This window comes from Pecten maximus, chromosome 9 (genome assembly GCF_902652985.1).
Source record: "Pecten maximus chromosome 9, xPecMax1.1, whole genome shotgun sequence".
Classification (NCBI taxonomy): Eukaryota; Metazoa; Mollusca; class Bivalvia; order Pectinida; family Pectinidae; genus Pecten; species Pecten maximus.
Genome location: NC_047023.1, coordinates 32041789 through 32060048, shown reverse-complemented (window position 1 = coordinate 32060048; position 18260 = coordinate 32041789). Strand labels below are relative to the sequence as shown.

General features: G+C 35.0%; 1 protein-coding gene across 1 annotated transcript; it reads left to right on the top strand.

Annotated features, from left to right (window-relative positions):
- Positions 1-5098: 5098 nt before the first annotated feature.
- On the top strand, positions 5099-14296 carry LOC117335099. The gene is made up of 5 exons (XM_033895020.1): positions 5099-5274; positions 7006-7202; positions 10158-10446; positions 11390-11577; positions 13966-14296. Exons 1-5 carry the CDS (start codon positions 5117-5119, stop codon positions 14073-14075), a joined length of 942 nt encoding a protein of 313 aa, XP_033750911.1. The 5' UTR covers positions 5099-5116; the 3' UTR covers positions 14076-14296.
- The last annotated feature ends 3964 nt before the right edge of the window (positions 14297-18260 follow it).

Below are 18260 nucleotides of genomic sequence, written 5' to 3'. Positions count from 1 at the left end.
TTCTATAATGTTGTATGTCAATCAAACAACCCGTATCCTATAATGTTGTATGTCAATCAAACAACCCGTATCCTTCAATAATGTTGTATGTCAATCAAACAACCCGTATCCTTATTTAATGTCGTATGTCAATCACCTTCATCAATATCGACCGGGAGTGAAACTCTCTTTCGTAAAATATGTGGCTTATATAAGTTACCCTGTGAATCATGTATTTACTGATGGATTCAATCATCGTTTTCGTAATTTGATTTACTTGATCAGATAAATAATCACTTTTATGTGCGCTACAAAATTAATCAGCTCTTCCAGTTAAGTTATAGGTCAAATATACTTCAGAAAGAAAGAAAGAAAGAAAGAAAGAAAGAAAGAAAGAAAGAAAGAAAGAAAGAAATCAGTTCAAATCTTTTCAAAATGGATGTATATATGTACTGTAGGTAAGTCCCAGTTACTTATCATCCTCCCGATAAACAAACAGGGACGAAGTGAGTGTAGATTTAATGTAACTGGATCACGAGGGTAAAATGTGGGACAGCAATATGTACGACAAACAGGTTTGTGTAAATATTATGTGATAAAAGGACAAAATGGATCAAGTATGTTGTAAACAACTTGAATACAAATTACGTGGATATTGAAATGCCGAGCTGCAAACTGATTGTTTTAAAAACCTAAAATGTCATCTATAAACTGTACATTATCGCTGTTTATAGATATATACATGAATTCAAACAATATGAGCATATTAAAAAATACAAAGGTACATACACTTCGATATTGTGTCTAGATCCGAGACGCGTTTCCATTCAACTAAAATACATTTTCATGGGGAGACCCAGGTAATATACCTGAACTAAAGGCGCCAGCGTCGCTTATGTGTGTGGTCCCTACGCTAAATAAACTTGTTTGTACGTACATAGAATGTAATGTGAGAAAATACTAGTTAGAATACCTAGCCACAATATCATGTTCTGTTCCGTCAATTCAACATCTTCCACTATTAAATTCACTAATTAAACTCTCTATTCACTCTAACTGGTGTTGTTTCTATGGACTGTAATATAGCATTTTAATATCTGGGCCTTGAAAACAATCGAAAGGAGGAATGCTTAAATTTAACCCACGTCATTATTAACAAAACATGAATAAGAAATCTTAAAGTAGCAACGCCCTAAAACATGATGATATAAATAATATTTGAGCAGAATTTTTAAAAAAAAAAACATCAAGGGACGCCTAGAATATTTAATCATACAGTTACATGTTGGCGTAAAGGAAATCTGAACTTTCTTTATTTTCTCCCAGATTATGGAGTTCACTTTAAAATTGAATTGAAATTAAATTATTTCGTTTAATTTTCTGAATATTGTTTCTGTAATGAACCAAAACTATCTGAAATTAATTTGAAATTGAAGAAACTTGTAAGTTAAATGCTATTAAAGATTGGATAATCTTCGTGTATCCTCGGGGTTAAACTTGTTACTTATGATAATAACGCCGTGAATGTTCTTTCCAGCTAATTATAAGATAATTAAATGGACAATCATAATTGTTTGCAATTCCGGCACTGATAGGTGACAGGTAATGTTTCCTGGTAGTGTTTAGATGAAAGCAATTACGTCTCGAGAGGCGCTGAATACCAACGAGATTTATAATTATATAATGCAGTGATACACATATTCCTAAACATTATCTTTTTACATGTTGTAAATACATCGAAATTGCATAAAACTCACTTCTATTAGAATTGTAAAAAAAAAAAAAAACGAGTATTGAAATGTAGCAACATTCATGCATGGCAATAATTATAATGAGCGTTAGGTATAGTAATACTACATGGTACAGCTGTATATTTAAGCATTGAACGGCTTTCAGTTGGCATTCATATTGACTATGAATGCCAACTGAAAGCCGTTCAATGCTTATATTTATCGTCTGCGATTTTTTATTTGTCGTGCGATTTTTTTTTTGAAATTTTCAGTTGGCAGTTCATATGCTGGTGAACTCGCAACTGAATTGGTAGGGTTATATAGTGGCAGTGCCATACAATGGTAAATATATATACACAATGTCTCAAAATTCCATCATTGTACACATGTCTATCCTATAGGATGTTGACATGTGTTGTATAGTTAATAGAGTTTATAACATATTCAATAATTTTAATGTCTTTTCTGTACATGTATAACAGTGCATGTTTCTTCACAGATCCATAAGTAATTATTTCCAGAATTACTAAGTATTTCTTTAATATTTTTCAACCGCTAAACTTTACTGACATCTTATACATAATTTTGTAGATTGTATCAGAAAGTTTATCGTGAAAATTTACTATATTATACCAAAACATTACCATTTTACAATTGATTTCAATCTGATTGGGATATCAGCCTGTTTTTCCATACACTATATACATATATGTAGTCCTGTTGTGATTTAGCAATCTCTTACAAAACTATAAATAAATCCTTTCCATTGACATGTTATTTTCAAAACCCCAAACATTCGAACCATACATTAGAATTGGCAACACTACCGAGTCAAATAATTCCAACTGGATATCAACTTGTAAAAGAAAGTTTCTAATTTTCCTAGGTATTGCAAATAATGCTTTTTGAGTCTGCTGAATTTGTGTTTCTTTCGTTTATGTAAAATAAAGTTCAAGGTATATAAAACTATCTTCTATTTCAAGTGTATCTCCTTCAAATGAAAAAGTCAACTGAACTCTGCTTTTTCTTTTCGTAAATATCATAATTTGTTTGTTTTCTGAGTGTTGACCAAGATATTCCCATATGAACAATATAATTCAAAACCATTAAATGCATACTGCAATTCTTCTGGCGTTTCTGACATTAGAACGGTATCATCTGCATGTTGTATAATAGTGTCGACACTTAATTCATCAACTGTATGTAACCAATACATGGTATTTACACTGCGCATGCCCATAGTGATCAGTAGACAGATACATAACAAAAGAATAATACTAGATAAACGTAGGTAATTGACCAATCAAATCTAAGAACCCTGTAGTGGCTGTTATTATTAAAATTGGCTGTTTATGTTTGACCTCTTGTCACACGTGTGTGTCTGAGTGATCAATAAAAAATCTGAAAATCTGAAATCAGTCAAGAATTTAAGTTCCACAAGTTAATACAATCACAATAAAACAAGCACTTGAGGAACAATAACAAAATCACTATATTAATACCCAGCCAAGCATGTCCTACGAGACAATATATATAAAAATGTGATCACTAATCTATTCAATTCAATTTCAATTATTTTTATTCCGTATGCAAATAGCATATAGGATCACAATATACATACATATGACAACATTTTACATTTGTGCAAGACGGCGGAGAACACAGCCAATGTAACACAAAGTATAACACATTTCAATAAAGCATGTGTTAATATTTTTTGCCATCACAAAAAGTGTATATCATACAATTACAATATTACAATTGCAATTTTAAACTACACGAATTTTTAAGACATAAAAAGACAATCACATACTTGAAATTATATTCCTAGACATATTTTCTCTAGAAGGTTCTGATAAAGAAAATATTGTTGTGCAATTACTAATTAATTAACTATTAATCAAATATATAAATACTTATTAACTAAGTAACAGTGACTTCCTTTTGGCCCCGTTGCCTGAATTAAATATTTTCCAAAATTTCTTAAAGTTTTTACATTGGTACTACAGAACAATTCAGTCATTTTGAAAACAGATGGACGGCGATAAAAATATGGTTTTAAATACTTCACCCTTAAATCCAAATACTTTGGACATAACAAAATAAAATGGACTTCATCCTCAACTTCATGATTATCACACAACGTACAAAGCCTTTGGGGTCTAGGGATACCACTGTATCTACCAGTTTCAATATTCAACGAATGAGCATTTAATCTGTATTTGGATATAATTCGTTTTATTTTGAAAGTTAATGGTTTACTGAGATAGTCCTGTATGATAAACGTATCAACGATGTGTTTATATATGATGCACTTAGAAGAGCTTTCTAAACTAGCTCTCATTCTTGGATAAAAAATATCTTGTAAACGTTGTTTATACAATAACAAAAATATGTTTTTATTTGGTACGTTCTGTGCATACCATACATCGCCAAAACCAAGTGAAGATAAGTCATTTTTCAAATGATGAACCCAATCTATAAAGATGTGATTATTTATCTATAAAAATGTGATATTAAACTTATCTTTAAAAATGCGATCACTTATCTATAATCTCAGTTGTATTATAGCCTATAGGTACTGTAAACGAAGCTTATTTTATAATACTCTACCTAGCTTTTATGTTACAGCATTTCTATATTCTCTTCCTAGATACCTGTTGCTACACTTAATTAAGTGTGGTTATTCGTGGTATTAGATTGCAAATTATGGTAACAAACTTGTGCAGTGTATTCATATGATTTCTGTTAATTAGAAAGGTTTTTTTTATAAAAGATAAATTTGAATTACCATTCTAGCTTCCTTTTAAAACCGATTACTTTTTACTACATATATTATGTTTTTTGGTAAGTTAATTAATTCATGGATTGGGTTAAGAGCAAGCAGCGTTTATATATAAACTAGAGACTTAAATGTTTATTGATGCAAGTTATGAACTTCAAATGTTGATAGTATATGAAGTTTGATCTATAGAAGTAGCAAAATAAAATGGCTGATTGCTGTCATTATAGCTCACTCTTAATTCATTTTCTTCATTTCAAACAGGTATTGAATAATGAAATGACAGTGATTTTTTAAAGGAATTATTAAAGAAACTTTCATATATATACGTACTGCATATCTTTATGAAGTTGTCCATCTATTTCATTAAGTTTGTTCTATCCTAAGCATAGACAAGTTATCATCTCTAATATTCACGTGCGTTTGGTTTATTTATTTATTTATTTATTTATTTTTATTTATATATTTATTTATTGCTTGTCTAGTTATGGAAAACATCAGGTGCTGATCTCAAAACGATATATTAATGACGTCAAGCTACTAAATATATGGTATTTTTGTTATATTTAAGAGAAAATCTGTAAGCCAGGGAATGAATGCCAAATCCCTAACCGCGGGAGACAATATGGCGGCGCCCATACGTAAACAACGAGATCGTCCCAAAGTCGGTGTAGGCGTAATAGCTACAAGCAGAAATCATCCGAATTGTGTTTTGCTAGGGAAACGGAAGAATTCAGCGGGCGATGGCCTGTATGCGTTACCAGGTGGTCATTTGGAATTTGGGTAAGTGGTTAAATTCATCGTCATTTTGCATCTGTTGAAAATGGAACGGGAAAAGATTCTTGTTCACACAAAGCATGTTGCTTTCTCTTGACGTCATTATGCATTTGCCAAAAGTTAAGTCTAATTGGCAAAATTAACTTGATATACGTCGTTGGCCTTCTGATACAGTCTAATATATATTTACACAGGTTAATCTTCCATACTCCGAGGCTCTGATGAATCCCTAAGAAGATATGTTGTTCCGCACTCCGTTCTGCGGTCATGCTCCACTGACATCCTCCTAGTGTTTACAAATACGTCGACGTTTAGTATAATTTATTTGAACCATCTGATTGAATTATATCACTGTCTTTTTTCTCTCCTAAATATGTGCAGGTGTAAATCGGATGCAGGCATCTGTTCTTGAAATTTAAGTTTAAAAGCTGAAAATATGGTTTTGGTTGTGGGCGCTTCACCAGTACAAGGGAAATAACCCTTGAAACTCAAGACGAATGGAAAGGATCATCTGAATTTATTTTTGAAAAATATACAAAATGGATGCTCGATTTAAATAACTTATTGACGCTATCATAAATAAATATGCTAACGCTAGTTACTAATTTATAATTCGTTTTATCCATGATATCCGAGTTACAAACTTAGACTACAAACTGCAATTTTTAATTTCGTCCAGTAACAATTTCATGTGTAAGAACATGTTAGTGTGAAGAAAAGCACCATGTTTTCATCATTTGAGATAATTCCATGGCTATTGCATTTTTCTGTTTCATATGTAATTCCTTTTGTTCATTGTTGTCTATCATATAAAGTTGTCACCAACAAAGGGCATGTTAATTTAATTACCTTTAGGGATACTGCAGTCATACTGGGTATTATGTCAGCAGTCAATCTTTTTTTTTATTTTGTAAATTGTATCACTATTTATAGTAGGTTCTATATGTTTTGTAATTAGTTATATGTAGGTATTATATAACTCTAGCAATTGTCCAGCGACCGTATAATTATAAGCTATGACAGCTATTTTGTACTACATTTCCTATCTTCGGATATTATACATGTACTTCACAAACTACATAATACAACTAATGAAAATGCTGTTATGATATAGCCCTAGTTTCTTCTAGTTTTGACTAGTTGGGATATAATTATGCATATATATATTCTACACTCATAATATAGAAAAACCTCTGTAGTCCGATGTAGAAAAACCTATGTATATTTAGAGCCTTAAAACAACGCAAAATGTAACTTTGTGTATATCTTTGTTTATCATTTCTAGTCCACGTGGTTATGACTGGACAATAGTTCGGCTTTGGTTTGCTTCATTGGTAACTATGGGGTAGTTTGAGGGATTTGTTAACGGTCCTCGTTACATGAATTTGTCAGTAGTATGAAAGTATGAAATGATACAGATCATGATCATCAATTTGATTTTCGTGCACTGATCGCCTTCCATGTTTTTTACATTCTTCTTCTCAAGTTCCTCCAGTGGGATTTAGCGCAAACGTACTGAGATTGTCCTGACCAAATGCTATTTCCGGGTCGGTCCGAAATCCAAGGCAAGGGAGTATGATTTGTATGCTTCGAATTTTCATGGCTGACTCAACTAAATTTTCAGTGATTTCAATGCTGCTTTTGTTTTTGCATGCTCTGTGTACATTGATATATCCTGTTTTGCCTAGACTATAAGAAACATGTTACATTATATTCAACTTCATAATGTATTTCTAGTGAGGGATGGTGTGAGTGCGGGTCGAGGGAGCTTTTGGAAGAGACAGGATTGGTTCTGAAGGACATGGAATATTGTGGTGTGGTCAACACCGTGATGGACATAGATAATCTCCACTACATTGACCTGTTTGTACGCGGGGAAGTGGACACCACTCACTCAGAACAACCTGAAAATCGAGAGCCACATAAATGTGAAGGTCTATGGCTGTTTCTGCCTGGCACCATGCCTAACCCACGGTCCATATTATGATCCATAAATTACATTTGTGTAGACCTTGCTGCTACTTTATCTATACACACGAAGGCTTGAATTTTGACAATGGGTAGAATGTATGGTTGGCAAAAATGTTTTGCTTATCGTTGACATTGACTTTCATTCAAGGTCACAGGGATCAAATGATGAAATTAAAAAAAAACACTTCAAAATGGTTTATTCGGGTCATATTTTTACGAACCTCTCAAAATCAAATAATCAAAAATTACTCCGATATCGCACTTTGAAAAATGTTTTCGTGCAAAAATTCAAAATTGTCCAAAAATTTAAATTTAAATGTTTTTCTTTCATTACTGTGTCACACCACACTTGATATTTAAAACATCTACAGCATGAGTTGCAAATACAGTTGACCTTGACAACCAAATGACCGGGTCAAAGAATGAAAGTGAAGAGAAAACAATGAGAAAACACGCGTAAAACGTATAAAAGCAACCGTAAGATTAATAACTTATCCAAGGTTTTTTTCCCAGGTGGTCATTCCATGTTTTGGGTCACATTGACTGAAATTTGAAATTCATCTCAAGACCCAGATTTGGTAAAATCAAATAATCTTCATGGTTGAAAGGGTCTTAAGGTGTTTTATCAAAATTGTAAATTTCATGGCCCCTAGGTTTCCTGTTTTCCCTATGGAAGGGTGCTAAACTTTTCTATCTTTTATGTAGGAAATTCAGATTTTAGATTTTGGTTAGAATGATGAGTAGGGGCAAAACTTAACTGTTATTTATATAGGAACTGTTTAGAAATTCATTGTAAGTGCATCAAACATAGTTTCATGTTTAAGACTCTGGTGATCGTCAAGGGTCATGGGCTCTTTGTTATAAATCATTACAGTGTAATAACTAGCGGGGGCTGGTAGAGGACAAATGATACTCGGTATATATACGTATTTATAGGTGGTTAGCACAATCATTACTTGATTTAATATGCTACATTCGTGTGATAATAGATACCTCCTGGTCTCCTGGGGATATTTAGTGACGCTTATATCATGTCCAGCCCAGGTATCAAATACGGTCAAAAATGTACCGGGGCTTACAGCTTACACAACCGATTCAGAGTAGAAAAAAATATCTAAGCAGATTGATGTTGGACCATATCATAGTAAACGGGATTTAGGTACGTGGAAAAAATATAATAAATGGGATATTTTGGTATCGGATATTGAGTGAGATCCACTGTAGTATATTTATAGACCAGTGTGGTATATTTATAGACCAGTGTGGTATACTTATAGACCAGTGTGGTATACTTATAGACCAGTGTGGTATACTTATAGACCAGTGTGGTATACTTATAGACCAGTGTGGTATACTTATAGACCAGTGTGGTATACTTATAGACCAGTGCAGTATATTTATAGACCAGTGTGGTACATTTATAGACCAGTGTATTATATTTATAGACATCAGATCCTGTGTGGTATATTTATAGACCAGTGTGGTATATTTATAGACCAGTGTAGTATATTTATAGACCAGTGTGGTATACTTATAGACCAGTGTGGTATACTTATAGACCAGTGTGGTATACTTATAGACCAGTGTAGTATATTTATAGACCAGTGTGGTACATTTATAGACCAGTGTATTATATTTATAGACATCAGATCCTGTGTGGTATATTTATAGACCAGTGTGGTATATTTATAGACCATTGTGGTATATTTATAGACCAGTGTGGTATGTTTATAGACCAGTGTAATATATTTATAGACATCAGATCCTGTGTGATATATTTATAGACCAGTGTAGTATATTTATGGACCATTGTAGTATATTTATAGACCAGTGTGGTATATTTATAGACCAGTGTGGTATACTTATAGACCAGTGTGGTATACTTATAGACCAGTGTGGTATACTTATAGACCAGTGTGGTATACTTATAGACCAGTGTAGTATATTTATAGACCAGTGTGGTACATTTATAGACCAGTGTATTATATTTATAGACATCAGATCCTGTGTGGTATATTTATAGACCAATGTGGTATATTTATAGACCAGTGTGGTATATTTATAGACCAGTGTAGTATATTTATAGACCAGTGTTGTATATGTATAGATCAGTGTGGTATATTTATAGACCAGTGTGGTATATTTATAGACCAGTGTTGTATATTTATAGACCAGTGTAGTATATTTATAGACCAGTGTGGTATATTTATAGACCAGTGTGGTACAAGTGTATATTTATCATCAGATCCTGTGTAGTATATTTATAGACCAGTGTAGTATATTTACAGACATCAAATCCTGTGTGGTATATTTATAGACCAGTGTAGTATATTTATAGACCTCAGATTTAGTGTAGTATATTTATAGACCAGTGCAGTATATTTATAGACCTCAGATCATAAGTAGTATATTTATAGACCATTGTGGTATATTTATAGACCAGTGTAGTATATTTATAGACCATTTTAGTATATTTATAGACCAGTGTAGTATATTTATAGACCAGTGTGGTATATTTATAGACTAGTGTAGTATATTTATAGACCAGTGTATTATATTTATAGACATCAGATCCTGTGTGGTATATTTATAGACCAGTGTAGTATATTTATAGACCAGTGTGGTATATTTATAGACCAGTGTGGTATATTTATAGACCAGTGCGGTATATTTATAGACCAGTGCAGTATATTTATAGACCAGTGTAGTATATTTATAGACCAGTATATTATATTTATAGACCAGTGTGGTATATTTATAGACCAGTGTAGTATATTTATAGACATCAGATCCTGTGTAGTATATTTATAGACCAGTGTAGTATATTTATAGACCGGTGAAGTATATTTATAGACCTCAAGGGCGTGTTAAACACCTCTTATAGCATGATCCTGTTAATATGTTTTATTGTACATCAGGTTGGCATTGGTTTGACTGGGACAGCCTTCCTCCAGAAGATCAGTTGTTCCTTCCGCTACGACTCTTCATAAACCAAGGCTTCAACCCTTTCAATAGAGTCAATAAACCCGCTCCACAAACTCCCAGCCAACCGTCCACATGGATACCGAACCATCACAAACGTCCCGGAGTTGGTGTTGGAGTTTTGGTGACAACTCCCTCTCAACCCGGCTGTGTGTTGTTGGGGATCAGGAAGGGGTCCACGGGGAGCGGGCTGTTTGCAACACCAGGTGGACACCTAGAATATGGGTAAATATTGATTTTTTTTATTGATTTTTTAAGATATACAAGTTGCACAGGAAAACATTTAAAGATGTAAGTGATATACCTAATACACAACCTGCTCGCTACTGTAAATATACACATTTTAGTGGTAATCTTAATTCAATAAAACAATGATGGTGCATACAAATACATAAAGCTACACAAGATATATATACAATGTATCTAAATGGATTGGACAACAGGCTAACTCTATGCTGGTCCTATCCTGTGCTGTTCAAAAGCATTCCGCTATATTATGATTGTGCTAATTGCAGTTTATTTGTATTGTATTGCTTTTTTTGTTTTTTGTTTGTTTGTTTTTTTTTTTTTTTTTGGTAGTTCTTTTGATGTGCAAATTCACCATTGCAATTATGAATTTAATTGAGTTATATGCTTAAATTTGAGTACGCCAAAAAAAATAAATGTTATTACAGTACATTCTATTTCCTGTGTTTTTGTTGATAGCATCTTTATTTCTGTGTAAAACTAATGTATAGTATTCTAGGAAAAGTGTTACTTCCAACTGAGTTTGGTGTCTTTTCTGTAGAGTGACACGAGAAAAGTAAGCGTAGTCAGGAACAATGTATTATATGGGCATGTATCGGCTGTCTAGTCAGCTGACAGAGTGAAACGAGGGGAAGTAACTCTGATAAACCAGAATGGCTGGCACGGTGGTCATCCACACGGCTTACCTTTGACTAGGAGTTAATTAGTAATTTCCGTAGATAAGGAACCCTGAATCTTTATGAAAGTGGCGCACAATCTCAAAATCAATTACAAAATCATGTCACCGACCAATTGAATTAAAACACATCTCCCATTCTTCTTCTGTACCATATACGTAATGAAGTGCAGAAAACGAAATAGAATGAGATATGTTATTTGGTCAGATTAGTATTTGACAAGACCAGGTGTACTTTTGTTCCAGAGAGGATTGGTGCGAGTGTGGGTCACGTGAGGCATTGGAGGAGGCCGGATTGGTCCTCAAGAACATGGAATTCTGTGTAGCCGTGAACGCCATTAATCCGTCAGAGGATTATCACTATATCACATTGTTCGTGCTGGGAGAGATAGACAACACAGAACCACAGAATCTCGAGCCACATCTATGTGAAGGTTTGTAACTTTTGCCTTAGTTAATTACAACACAAGTCAGGATTTTGGAGACTGTAATTATGGTTTATTTTAACAGACTAAATCGAAAGAGGAGAAAACGCATAGTGATATATAATATACAAAATATTAACTCAGACATAATTGTTCATTGGATAAACTAAAATTCTTATTGATCTTTCCTTGAAACATTTAACTACTACGCTACTGTATGTATTTTTGAATTTAGGCGCAGTTGTCAATGTATGTATCCTCAATACTCAAGGCGTTCCGCTCTCTGTAACCCTGTCACTCCTGTGTAATCTTCAAAAGAAATACAGCTTAGGGGAGTGTTAATGTTAAATATAAAATGGACGGTTTTCCATAATTACATACATTTAACACTGAATCGCATAATCAAGGACTTTTAAAGTCATGAGTTGGGATTCAGGGCTTTTCACTGCAGATAGTCAATTCAAAGCTGCTCGAAACCAAACACTCAATGACGTGACAAGAAAGTATGCACTCTCTCTGGTTCAGATAATGTATGTACTATCTGGTTCAGATAATGTATGATCTCTCTGGTTCAGATAATGTATGCACTCTCTCTGGTTCAGATAATGTATGTACTCTCTGGTTCAGATAATGTATGCACTCTCTCTGGTTCAGATAATGTATGTACTCTCTGGTTCAGATAATGTATGAACTCTCTCTGATTCAGATAATGTATGAACTCTCTCTGGTTCAGATAATGTATGTACTATCTGGTTCAGATAATGTATGAACTCTCTCTGGTTCAGATAATGTATGTACACTCTGGTTCAGATAATGTATGTACTCTCTGGTTCAGATAATGTATGTACTCTCTGGTTCAGATAATGTATGAACTCTCTCTGGTTCAGATAATGTATGAACTCTCTCTGGTTCAGATAATGTATGAACTCTCTCTGGTTCAGATAATGTATGAACTCTCTTGGTTCAGATAATGTATAAACTCTCTCTGGTTCAGATAATGTATGCACTCTCTCTGGTTCAGATAATGTATGTACTCTCTGGTTCAGATAATGTATGAACTCTCTCTGGTTCAGATAATGTATGCACTCTCTGGTTCAGATAATGTATGAACTTTCTCTGGTTCAGATAATGTATGCACTCTCTCTGGTTCAGATCATGTATGAACTCTCTCTGGTTCAGATAGTGTATTAACTCTCTCTGATTCAGATAATGTATGAACTCTCTCTGGTTCAGATAATGTATGTACTCTCTGGTTCAGATAATGTATGAACTCTCTCTGGTTCAGATAATGTATGTACGCTCTGGTTCAGATAATGTATGAACTCTCTCTGGTTCAGATAATGTATGTACACTCTGGTTCAGATAATGTATGTACTCTCTGGTTCAGATAATGTATGAACTCTATCTGGTTCAGATAATGTATGAACTCTCTCTGGTTCAGATAATGTATGTACTATCTGGTTCAGATAAAGTATGAACTCTCTCTGGTTCAGATAATGTATGCACTCTCTCTGGTTCAGATAATGTATGCACGCTCTCTGGTTCAGATAATGTATGTACACTCTGGTTCAGATAATGTATGAACTCTCTCTGGTTCAGATAATGTATGAACTCTGTCTTGTTCAGATAATGTATGAACTGTCTGGTTCAGATAGTGTATTAACTCTCTCTGGTTCAGATAATGTATGAACTCTCTCTGGTTCAGATAATGTATGCACTCTCTCTGGTTCAGATAATGTATGTACTCTCTCTGGTTCAGATAATGTATGAACTCTCTCTGGTTCAGATAATGTCTGCACTCTCTGGTTCAGATAATGTATGAACTTTCTCTGGTTCAGATAATGTATGCACTCTCACTGGTTCAGATCATGTATGAACTCTCTCTGGTTCAGATAGTGTATTAACTCTCTCTGATTCAGATAATGCATGAACTCTCTCTGGTTCAGATAATGTATGTACGCTCTGGTTCAGATAATGTATGAACTCTCTCTGGTTCAGATAATGTTTGAACTCTCTCTGGTTCAGATAATGTATGTACTCTCTGGTTCAGATAATGTATGAACTCTATCTGGTTCAGATAATGTATGAACTCTCTCTGGTTCAGATAATGTATGTACTATCTGGTTCAGATAAAGTATGAACTCTCTCTGGTTCAGATAATGTATGCACGCTCTCTGGTTCAGATAATGTATACACGCTCTCTGGTTCAGATAATGTATGTACACTCTGGTTCAGATAATGTATGAACTCTCTCTGGTTCAGATAATGTATGCACGCTCTCTGGTTCAGATAATGTATGCACTCTCACTGGTTCAGATCATGTATGTACTCTCTCCGGTTCACATAATGTATGAACTCTCTCTGGCTCAAATAATGTATGGTTGTTTTCCTTTGTAGGGTGGCAGTGGGTAGAATGGGAGAAATTCCCGCCACAAGATCAGCTGTTTTGTGCACTAAAAGTACTGAAACAACAAGGGTATCATCCCTTCGTATCCACACAACAGTAGCCTACCATTTACACATCACCACCTTTCAATTTGAGGATAAGAGCGGAACCAGACAGACGATGTGGATCTATACAAAATCCTGTCCTTGTACCAACAGACAATCGATAGCGTATAAGTTTGTGGTTTTCATTCCTTTGACGTCATGGTACTATCATACAATGTAATTGTTCGAAGAGAACTAGTGTAATTTTAAAATGACCATTACAATATTATTGATGAGATTTTTAGGTCACCTGAGACAAAGTCTCAAGTGACCTATTCTAATCCCCTTTTGTCCGTCGTCGTGCGTCGTCCGTCGTGCGTCGTGCGTCCGTAAACAATTTACATTTTCGACTTCTTCTCAAAAACCCCTAAACCAAATTCCATGAAATTTAGCAGGAAGCTTCTATGGCTAAAGGTCAACTAAAATTGTAAATTATATGGTCCCCACCCCCCAGGGGCCTGAGGTGCGGGGCTAAAAAGGGTTGAATTGACTAAAACTTCAAAAATCTTCTTCTCTACTCTCAGATATCGTGGAATCAAACACTCTTCATAGATGGAAGGGTCTTAAGGTGCTTTACCAAAATTGTAAATTTCATGACCCAGGGGTCTCACGTTTGCCCCTGGGGAGGGGGTATACTTTACTATAGTTTATATTGGGAAATCACATTTTTGACTACAATATGTTTGATTTCTATTGGAATTCATTCTAATTTGGTTAACATTATCAGCTTGGGATGGCAGTTTGAGGGTATGCACATGTTGGCCCTGACTGACCCCCCAGGGGCTGATGGGCGGGGCTAAAAAGGGCCAAATTGACTGAAATTTCAAAAATCTTCTTCTCAAGACCATAATAAGATGGAATCAAATACTCTTTATAGTTATAAGGGTCTTAAGGTGCTTTACTAAAATTTTGAATTTCATGACCCTGGGGTCTCAAGTTTGCCCCTTGGGAGGGGGTAAACTTTACTATAGTTTATATAGGGAAATCACATTTTTTACTATAATTTGTTTAAATTCTATTGGAATTCATTCTAACTTAGTTAACATCATCACCTTGTGAAGACAGTTTGATGGTATACACCTGTTGGCCCTGACTGACCCCTAGGGGCTAATGGGCGGGGTTAAAAAGGGCCAAATTGACTGAAATTTAAAAAATCTTCTTCTCAAGACGGAAATAAGGTGGAATCAAATACTCTTTATAGTTGGAAGCATCTTAAAGTGCTTTACTAAAATTTTGAATTTCATGACCCTGGGGTCTCAAGTTTGCCCCTGGGGAGGGGGTATACTTTACTATAGTTTATATAGGGAAATCACATTTTTGACTACAATATGTTTGATTTCTATTGGAATTCATTCTAATTTGGTTAACATTATCAGCTTGGGATGGCAGTTTGAGGGTATGCACATGTTGGCCCTGACTGACCCCTAGGGGCTGATGGGCGGGGCTAAAAAGGGTCAAATTGACTGAAATTTCACAAATCTTCTTTTCGGACTGAAATAAGATAGAATCAAATACTGTTTATAGATGGATGGATCTTAAGGAGCTTTACTAAAATTGTGAATTTCATGACCCTGGGGTCACACATTTACACCTGGGGAGGGGGTAAATTTTACTATAGTTTATATAGGGAAATCACATTTTTGACTGATTTGTTTGATTTCTATTGGAATTCATTCTAACTTGGTTAACATTTTCAGCATAGGATGAAAGTTTGAAAATATGCACATGTTGGCCCTGACTGACCCCTAGGGGCTGATGGGCGGGGCCAAAAATGGTCAATTAAATTAACTGAAATATTTCAAATCTCAGGTGACCGTTAAGGCCCATGGGCCTCTTGTTAATAGTGAATTGGAGGAGTTTTACATTGAATATAATGTAGCTGTTTTAACTTTGAAACAAATAAACATACAAAAAATAGCATGTTAAGTTGTCATGTGTGACTGAGCAGCCGGGTCACGTGGACCCCCCCCCCCCCCCCCCTGGGTGGCGGGAGGCCGGGCAGCCCGCTGCCCGGACCGACTGGGTAGCCGGGTCCCGTGTGGACCCCCACCTGGTTGGCGGGAGGCCTGGCCGCCCGCTTTTTTTGCCGGGTCCCGTGTGGATCCCACCTGGGTGGCGGTTACCTAGCTGTCCATGGATGTCAAGCTAAGGACATAGCAATAGCTCCACTGAACTTTGTCCCTGTGAGCTTATTACCTCAATTCGTGTTTTTGATTAATTAGACGAAGCCTACATGAATAAGAAACCCATGTTTTTAAAATATTTGAACCCAATGACCCTGAGAATATGAAAAAAACATAAGCACTCCGTCTTTGGTACCTACTTCCAAATACCAAGGATCTTCTGTAAATTGAAAAGATCTTGGAAATTTCAAAACTATTTTACTCATTTGACCTTGCAAATAGGTCAAGGTAATTGTTGTTAGGCAACTTCATAGCATTCCATAGCAGGTACATGTATACCTACTGGCCAAAGTTTAGTACCCTGTGTTTTGAACAGAAGATTTCAAAGCAGTTTTTAACTATTTCACCCATGTTACCTTAACAATAGGTCAATTCCATCAAGGAAAGTTTCTCGCACTCTATAGCAGGTACCTTGTATAATTACTTACCTTACAGTGTATTTAAGCATAACGGGCGATATATATATATTTACATCCGGTGTATATATTTACATTCTGTGTTGCATTTGACTATATGTCGTTAGTAGACCAAATTGTATTCATGAGACTATTCTACAATTTACAGTGATTCGGTCAGAGTAGGAATACAGCCCCAGGTGTTGCTGGTCAAAACAATGGCCGCCAGCTACTTTCGGCCTGGAGAGTCCTGTGCAATACCCGTTCAAATCCGCATCACTTCTAAATGTTAACCGTATAGCATTGCGCCGAAAAACGGCTTTGGATTTTAAACAATGATAAATTCTGCAATTTTGAATAATTTGTCGATATCTAAAAACGTATATGAAATAGAAAATAAAGCCAAATTTGTGTAAAACCATTGCATGTGTTTGCTATTAAAAACGACACGAGGGACTATATTATTCCTTCTGGAAATTTCGACTGTTCCGGTAGTGGTAGTGTAAGCGGCAAATTTAAACGTGTCATAACATACAGGAAATAAAAAAAATCTTTATGAATGTAAATATAAGCATTGAACTGTTACCAAATGGTAGTATACAGTCGATATGAATACAATTTAGGTGACAGATAAATTAAATATTTCATGTCGCCCTAACGGGCGACATTCTATTTATCTGTCACCCAAATTGTATTCATATCGACTGTATACTACCATTTGTAACAGTTCAACGCTTAAATAAAATTGAACAGTGTTCAATCTAGTTGATAAACTCTATATAATCCATTGGTTTAAGTGTTAAGAGAGCAGTCACTGGTAGGTACTGCTAACTCGTCCATACAATGGGTATCGGTTCATTTTCTGCCTTGCTGGTCTTGAAAAACGGAAATATTATGTATTAGCTTTATTATACATGTATACAGCAGGAATTTACACTTGGTGTATGCCATGATGTATACATATATAATTTACAATTTGTGTGTGCCATGATGTATACAGATAGAATTTACAATTGGTGTGGGCCATGATGTATACAGCTGGAATTTACAATCGGTGTGTGCCATGATGTATACAGATAAAATTTACAATTGGTGTGTGTCATGATGTATACAGCCGGAATTTACAATTGGTGTATGCCATGTATACAATAGAATTTACACTTGGTGTGTGTTATGATGTATACAGCTACAATTTACAATTGGTGTGGGCCATGATGTATACAGATAGAATTTATAATTGGTGTGTGCCATGATGTATACAGATAGAATTTACACTTGGTGTGTGTCATGATGTATACAGATAGAATTTACACTTGGTGTGTGTCATGATGTATACAGATAGAATTTACAATTGGTGTGTGCCATGATGTATACAGCTGGAATTTACAATCGGTGTGGGCCATGATGTATACAACTAGAATTTACACTTGGTGTGGGCCATGATGTATACAGATAGAATTTACAATTGGTGTGTGCCATGATGTATACAGATAGAATTTACACTAGGTGTGTGCCATGATGTATACAGATATAATTTACACTTGGTGTGTGTCATGATGTATACAGCTGGAATTTACACTTGGTGTGTTTCATGATGTATACAGATATAATTTACACTTGGTGT

Excerpts from the sequence above, each read along its gene's own strand:
- LOC117335099 (XM_033895020.1), top strand. The coding sequence starts at position 5,117 with ATGGCGGCGCCCATACGTAAACAACGAGATCGTCCCAAAGTCGGTGTA. Across the intron at positions 7,203-10,157 it reads AGAGCCACATAAATGTGAAG|GTTGGCATTGGTTTGACTGG; the intron begins GTCTATGGCTGT and ends ATTGTACATCAG. Across the intron at positions 11,578-13,965 it reads CGAGCCACATCTATGTGAAG|GGTGGCAGTGGGTAGAATGG; the intron begins GTTTGTAACTTT and ends TTTCCTTTGTAG.